Here is a 7,890-nt window from a genome sequence, read left to right on the forward strand (position 1 = left end):
GCAAAGCCGCTTGACCAAGGTTGCGGCTTATAGGCAAAGAAGTCTTTTCACTCCTGGCTTCTTGGTGCAAGGGAGCCAGACCCCATACTTGGGGACGGAGTAGGCACAGCGTTTCCAAAGTGGGCTCTGAAGGACACTTGTTTTTCCTTCTGGCGTTTGGAGAGGACTGGTGTGGCTTTAGAGGCCTGAGGTGGCTGCCTACCCACAGCTCACACAAGGCTGTATTCTGGCCTTGAACCCAGCTCTGCTCTTCAGCAGGTGATAGGTGCCTCCACCTGCCTCGCTCCCCCTCCGTTAACATCAGGATGCTAACACCATGCAGCTTCATGGGGTCCCCTCTCTGTGAGCCCCTTTCCACTGGGTGTAAAGTGTCACCCCAGAACCCTTCTCCCATTTGGGGTGAGGTGGGGGTGGGGTGGGGTGTGGTCTGCATTTTCTGAGCACTTGGAGAGCCTCCGAGATGATACGCCCCCTAAAAGTTGATAACCTTCGGTGTGGCTGCTGGCCAGGCCCCGGCCTCTCACGGACTTCTAGCAAATTGTCATAACACCAGTGAAGCCACTACTGGGAGCTCCGTTTTAGGGAGCCTCAGGAGGCAGATTTGAAGGGAGATGTCTGACTCCATAGCTGGGAGATTGGGCCCAGGGATCTGAAGAAGCGCCCTGGCCTTTGAAGGAGAGCCGTTGGGACCCCCTGCCCATCCCCAAGTCCAGCTACCTTGGTGGAGAACCTCATTGCCAAGCTCTGGGAAGGAAAAAAAAAAAATCCAACTTTTTTTTTCTGCCTTCTTCCAGCCAGAATTCATTCTTGATCCCTTTGATGCAAGAGCTTGGGGTGGTGGTGATGCGTCTCGTCTCAGCGTTTGCCGGGTACCTGAGAGTTAACCTGAAGCATTTTGAATTAGTTTCAGCCCCCATGGGGAGCTTGTGCTAACCCCCAGAGCTGTCTTTGCTGTCCCCGGAGTCTAGGGGAGCAGCTCTGGCGTCATCTTTCGAGTTCCAGATGAGGCTGTAAACGTGGCCGATTAGAGCCACCCCAGAACCCAGACTGAGCTCAGATGGCGCAGTAAGCGTTTATGTGTTTGTTTTAGTTTTGGGCCATTTGCTTCCCAAAAACTGAAAACCAGTGAGAAACTTTTCGTTAATTGTGTTGAGGGTGAGATTGGATGCGACGGGTTGGCACTATTATCTCAGTCCCTGTCCCTGGAGTGGGCTGGCTGCTCTCAGAACAGCCAGTTTCCTGCCCAGGGTGGGGACCCAGGCTGACGGGAGCTGTTAACCTTTGGGATGACTGCTTAGGGGGAGGACAGGATGAGGCAGCCCTCGGCGGCGCCGGGAGTCCCGAGGAGGGAGGACCCTGGACCTGAGAGGCGAGGCGTGGCCATGTTTGCATCCCAGGGTTGCCAGGTGTACTGCTGGGCCTGCATGGGTGCCCTCCCGTTGCCCTCCTCGGCCTGAGTTCCATCACTAACCGCCTGCCCCGCTGGACCACTGTGGGGGTGGGGCGGGGAGGGTGGTGCCTCGCAGACCCATCCCACTCTTGGTAATGAGAATGTTGGATAAGAGAGGTTAGTTTCTTTATAATCCAAGTGCCTCTCAGAGAAGAGCATTCCAGCGCCCTGCGGCCCCTGGCAGTGGGCACGTAGGGCTCGGTGGGTGCCTGCTGCTGTGCATCTCGGTTTCCCAAGAGCATCCCTGTGAAAAGTCAGACCCCCACCCCATCAGCACCCCTTCTGTGTGTGGACCCAGCTCGCATGCGCTGGCCTCACTTCAGATGTTCGCAGAATCCCCCTGGGTGCTTTGGAACAGCTCTGCCTCTCTGGCCTTATGGTCACCTTCCTAAGCTGGAAACGACATGGTACCATCGAGGCCCTGACCTTGGCCTTTTCTCTGTCCCTCCAGTTTTTTCTTTTCTTCATCATCTCCTCACATCTTCAACTAAAAAAAAAAATTCCTGTCTTACCTACAGTGTGGCCTTGAGGTCTGGTCACCCTGTGCCATTGCCATTCCAGGCATGAGATTCATTCATGAGCCTCTGGTCTTCTAGAAGGGTCTGGTCTGTTCATTCATGACCAGGGTAATTAAATAACTCTTTGTGCGAGGCAGGGAGCTCCTTGTTAAGTGGTCTTCCCTAATGCAAGTGCAAACACGAGGCAAAGTCCTTCCCCTTCTCCACACCGCCTCCCCCCTTTTCCTCTTAAAGGGTAGATTTTTATGCTTTAAGGGAAATTGGGAAGTGGAGGGGGGAACAACCTTAAAGGAATTTTAGGCCGATTCAGCACTTTTCTGGGGTTGCTCCAAAAATTCCCTGCACTGTAATAAAAAGAAAAAATTGTGAGCAGGCATCTGATTAGTTCGCTTTTTACAACACAGCTTTTCTTTTGGATGCTTTAAAATGCACAAATACGGTTTTAAGACAAGCCCCTGTACAGTTTTCTGAGGAGGGAGAAGTTGTTGAAAATACCGGAAAAGGTTATAAAAGCTGAGGGAAATTAACAAGGGACGGCGAGTTGTGCCTTTGGAGGTTAAGTATCAGCCCCCAGGATACGAAGACCCTTCCTCGGTCCTTCTAACGAGGTGGGGGGGACTTGTTTTTCTGTGCACGGGCCTCCTGGCTGCTCACCTCGAAACCTGGGAAGCCCCAGGAGCTGTCTGCACAGACCTTTGTGGGGAGATGCTTGTGGGCTGCGGGCCTGGTTCAGGGAACTGTGTTTCTCTGAAGATGCTGCTGAGGGCTTCCCAGAAATGTGCCCAGATGCCAGGAGTTCAGGGCTAAGGAGGGGAATCCAAAGTGGCAATTTGGGGTATTGCGCTGTGCCCCTCGACGTGTGCTGCATCCCCTCTGGCGAAGGGTTTGCGTGAGAGCCTGTTTTTGTGCTCAGAGCTAGAGTTCAGGAGCAGCAAGGAGAAGAGGTATCAGGGTACCAGGGGACTGCAGGGTGACATGGGAGGGTTGGTGAGGGTCCTCCTACCCCCCACTTAGGGCACTTTCTGTGGGCTTTCGGGGGGCCTTGTTCACATCCAGGGACACCTGCACGCTGCCGTTTCTCTGGGCTGGGCCATTCACCTCCACAGAAAGAGGCTCTTTGCAGGGGATGTCTGGAAGCAAATTGCTGGGTGGACTGGCGGGCTGCACAGATGAAAGAGAAACCCACCAGAATGCACACCCCCCCTCCCCTCTACTGTCCGTACATCAGGCCCCAGCCCCCACCCAGCTTCCCCTGGCCCTGGGGGGCCTGGTACAGGGGTCACTTGATCTTCAGCCCCCTGCCCTCCTCTTCCTCCTCCCCCCCAACCCCCCCACAAGCCCTCTGCTGGAGAGGGTGCCAGGTTTCAGGGGAGCCACGCCAAGGGTCTCCTCAGCCTTCCTCCCAGCAACTCCTTCCTTTCCAGCCCAGTTTGTTGTCCCCAGTTGGGATAATAGCACTTCTTACAGTTTGAAACACTCTCCCAGCTCCAACAAGCAGGAGGGGAAGGCAGGCGCCCCGTGCCTTGCAGAGGAGTGCCTTCTCCTCCCCAGCAAACTTGGACGCCAGAGCGTTTTTATTTACATGGCTGTTCTGGGTCTTTGGTGTAGCAGCCGTCAGAGCCCAACTCCCTCGGCAAGAGGGTTCAAAGATTGCCAGCGCTCACGAGTTTATTAGCAGTTGATGGATACTTTGCAGAAACAAGTTAATGCCTGATGACTCACCTTCTGCTCCGAGCCCTTGTCCCTCTCTTGTTTTTCCATATGTTCCCGTGTGTGTGCACGCAAACACACACTCAAAACACACAGTTGAAACGCACTCACATTCAGGCACATAGCCTCTCTCGTGCTTGTAGTTCAGAAAGGCCCGTTGAGGGTGGGAGCGGACAGGCCAGGTTTCTGGTGTTGATTTTAGGGGTGGGGGTTGCAGGGAGGCTGGACCCTTAGTCTCCCCATTTTGTGTAGCTGGGGGGCAGGCCTTTGAGAAGGCTGGGTGGGGTGTCTTGGGGACCTCTGCTCAGGCTGTCCCAGGGGGTCACCAAACACATTTGTACAGACTTATTCACGGGACAGCATGCAAAGCAGGCTGCTGCTTTAACAACAAAAAAAAAAGGTAATGGAGCTGACTGGTTCCCAGGTCCTGACATGCCTGTGAACGTTGGAAGCAGTTGGTGTACTGAGCTGCGCTGGTTACCCAGCCTGCCGGGGCAGCAGGACACAGGCCCCATCCCTGCTCCAGCCCTGGCCTCTGTCCTGATACCCTGGCATCACCCAGGCGCTAAAACCCAGGGGTTCCACAATCAAAGAGGCCCAAACCAATCCAGAGATGTCTCACACCACCCCCAACCTTGGTGTCCCAAGCCCCCCACCCCAGTAAATGAGAGGCGAGGACTGCAGGGAGGGCGGGAGGAGGAGGCCGCCTGCCTGGCCTTTCCCCGTTTTTGTTAACAAATACAAGACTTCCGGTCTCCGCCCTGCCACCACAAACCACAGCGTTCCTGCAGCCTGGCCTGGCTGGGGGAGATTTATGGTTCCCAGTCTGAGGCCTGCCCCGCCGGCTCCAGCTTAAGGAGGAAGGAGGAGTTGGAATGCCAGCCGCTGGAGGCCCCCCTTCCCTTCCATGGATCCCCCTTTTAAAGACACCCACCCCTACCCCCAACGCCTGTTCAGGAAAAATCACCTTGCCTGAATCACCCCAGTCTCCCCTGCTGCCTGTGGGTAGAAGCACCGTCTAGGAAGGCAGAGGTGGGGCGTCCAGGGGAGGAGGGGGATGGGAGGGGGCAGGGCACAGGGTTGAGTTGCTTCTCGGGAGGGAGGGGGAAGGGCGTGATGCCGGCAAGAAGGGCCTGCAAGCGTGGCCGAACCCACTGTAGACGTGCTGTCTTGTCTGGGCTGTGACACCAGGGTGCATTCTGTGATTTGGCGTGGAGACGTGAACTCAGCCTTTGTGTACAGATCTGCTGCTGACGGACACGCTGAGAGTTGCTTTTCTATTAAGAAGCTAGGTTTTTTTTTGTTTTGTTTTTTTTACCCCAAACCACCTCCATTAAAGTTTTTCCTGACAGTGATCCCTTATGACCAAGGCACTGATCTGAGAACCGGGTGACAAGCTCAGAGGCTGTCTAGCAGGTGTTCCTGGGGTCCAGGTCTGGCTCTTTCGTCCCTGGAGCCTGAGGAAAAAAAAGTTTTCTGAGTCCAGGTTTTCTCACGAGGATGACTTGACGCTGGAGCCGCTGGCCTTCAAGGTTCCATCCCGTTTAAAAGAACTGAAATTCTAGCCCTAAAACCAGGGCCAGTCAACTTACTGAGTGATCTTGGCTTCTGAGCTCTGCAAGGATGGGGCTTTGCCTTTGGCCAGGTGGGCACATGTCCTGTGTTCTTGATAGAGTCAGGGAGGTGGGGGGAATGGAGGGGAGAGACTCCCCAGCGAGCCCCGCGCGTAGAGGCAAGGCTCTTCCATCACGGGGTCGAGCTTTCCAGACTCCCCGTAGGAGGACTGTCCAGCCTGCATCACAGCCAGCCACCTCATACCTCCTTCTGTCTGGCACCGAGAGACAGACCAATCGTGGGGGTGTATGTATGTGTGTCTTGGTTTCGGGAGGAAAAGGAGAAGGCCAGTTTCCATCACCACTGATCATGTCCGCCTTTTGTTTTCCAGATTCCCAACTTCTTCTGGAGCCTGGGGATCGGTCACACTGGTGCGTGGTGGCATACTGGGAGGAGAAGACGAGAGTGGGGAGGCTCTACTGTGTCCAGGAGCCCTCCCTGGACATCTTCTATGATCTACCTCAGGGGAATGGCTTTTGCCTCGGACAGCTCAATTCGGACAACAAGAGTCAGCTGGTGCAGAAAGTACGGAGCAAAATCGGCTGTGGCATCCAGCTCACGCGGGAAGTGGACGGCGTGTGGGTGTACAACCGCAGCAGTTACCCCATCTTCATCAAGTCGGCCACACTGGACAACCCGGACTCCAGGACGCTGTTGGTACACAAAGTGTTCCCCGGTTTCTCCATCAAGGCTTTTGACTACGAGAAGGCGTACAGCCTGCAGCGGCCCAACGACCACGAGTTCATGCAGCAGCCGTGGACTGGCTTCACCGTGCAGATCAGCTTCGTGAAGGGCTGGGGCCAGTGTTACACTCGCCAGTTCATCAGCAGCTGCCCGTGCTGGCTGGAGGTCATCTTCAACAGCCGGTAGCCGCGTGGGGAGAGGGCAGAGCGGGAGCCGAGCGGGCCCAGTCCAAACTACTTTGCTGCTAATATTTCCCTCCTGAGTGCTTGCTTTTCATGCAAACTCTTTGGTCATTATTTCCCCCCCCACCGCCCACCCTCCTTCTTCTCGTCGTCCTTGTTTATGTTCTGTTTTGTTCTTTGAGAAATAGCTTATGAAAAGAATTTTTGGGGTTTGGAGGGGCGGAGAGTGGTATGGTTGGCAGAACAGTGCGATACGAAAAAGGGGAAGCAAAAAACTCAGTACCACCGAACACCGCGTAAGTGGGGAGCAGCCGCGTAAGTGGGAGCAGGCCCCACCCTTGGTGTCATCACTGCCCTTGTCAGGGGTGTGTGTGTGTGTGTGTCTGTGTGTGTGCGCGTCAGTGCGTGCGTGCGTGTGTGTAGACAAGGGAAAGTGGTGTGCTCTGTTTCCTATGCGTGTTGCCTGCTGAGAGGTTTGTGTCTCCTTTGCCCTTTGGACACGCTCAGTGGGGCAGCGGGTGTCCCAGCAGAAGGCTCTGTCCCCAGAGCCTGGGGAAGCCCCCACCCCGCCTCGCCCCTTCTCGGACATTGGCCTGTCTGAAGGCTTCTCTGAAGCCGCCCCGCCAGAGGCCGGACCAGAACCCGTTTCCCCTGTGCTGCCTCACTCCCCTCTGGCCACCCCGCTGCCATCGTCATAGCTGTCTGTCTTGGCCATCTGCTCCTGGACGTCTCTGAGATGGGCTTCCCAAGGGTTGCCGGGGCAGCCCCGTCACAGTGTTGCTCACCCAGCGCCCTCTCAGTCCCCTCCACCTCTCCCCTGCCCTGGTTACATCAGGTTTTTCCTGGACTCACAAAGCCAGCTCAGCACTTTCCTCCCCTCCGCAGCCTGTGTGTTGAGCTCTGCTGTTAGACCAGCGAGGGGAGCAGCCCTCCACCCCCCACCCCCAACCCCTTCCCACCAAGAAGGATTCGGTCCATCTTAACCCAAGGTACCATCCTGAGCTGACACCTAACCCTATCATTTCTTCTACAACTCATACACTCGTATGATACGTTGACACTGCTCTTAGCTCAATGAGCATGTTTAGACTTTAACATAAGCTATTTTTCTAACTACAAAGGTTTAAATGAACAAGAGAAGCATTCTCATTGGAAATTTAGCATTGTAGTGCTTTGAGAGAGAAAGGACTCCTGAAAAAAAAAAAACAAAACCTGAGATTTATTAAAGAAAAAATGTATTTTATGTTATATATAAATATATTATTACTTGTAAATATAAAGACGTTTTATAAGCATCATTATTTATGTATTGTGCAATGTGTATAAACAAAATAAAGAAAAGATGCACTTTGCTTTAATATAAATGCAAATAACAAATGCCAAATTAAAAAAGATAAACACAAGATTGGTGTTTTTTTCTATGGGTGTTATCACCTGGCTGAATGTTTTTCTAAAGGAGTTTATGTTCCATTAAACAATTTTTAAAATGTATACTTGATTCCATGTTGTCCTCCAGCTCCTTTTTCTTCTGACGGGAGGAGGGTGGGATGCAGCCATCAGAATCCAGGACACTTGGGGGTCTCCCAGAGCTTGGTGGGGGAGGAAGCTTGGTCGGGGGAACCACAGAAGGGAGAGACATCCAAAACCGCTTGGTCTTCCTCAGATCCTTAGGCAGGTGTCCTCAATTTGTAACGGGTCAACCTTGGGTTAGGGAACTCTAACCCTCAGTTGC

The 7,890-nt window shown here is 54.0% G+C and overlaps 1 protein-coding gene across 3 annotated transcripts in view; it reads left to right on the forward strand.

Annotated features, from left to right (window-relative positions):
* SMAD7 (SMAD family member 7) overlaps positions 1–7,656 on the forward strand; it is a 30,260-nt gene extending 22,604 nt beyond the window's left edge. For all 3 annotated transcript variants that reach the window (XM_006075246.4, XM_006075247.4, XM_006075245.4), the window contains one exon: positions 5,624–7,656. In XM_006075246.4, coding sequence (XP_006075308.1) covers positions 5,624–6,162 — 539 coding nt within the window. In that variant the 3' untranslated portion in view covers positions 6,163–7,656. The remainder of the gene's footprint in view (positions 1–5,623) is intronic.
* Positions 7,657–7,890: the final 234 nt, after the last annotated feature.

This window comes from Bubalus bubalis, chromosome 22 (genome assembly GCF_019923935.1).
Source record: "Bubalus bubalis isolate 160015118507 breed Murrah chromosome 22, NDDB_SH_1, whole genome shotgun sequence".
In the NCBI taxonomy this organism is placed as follows: Eukaryota; Metazoa; Chordata; class Mammalia; order Artiodactyla; family Bovidae; genus Bubalus; species Bubalus bubalis.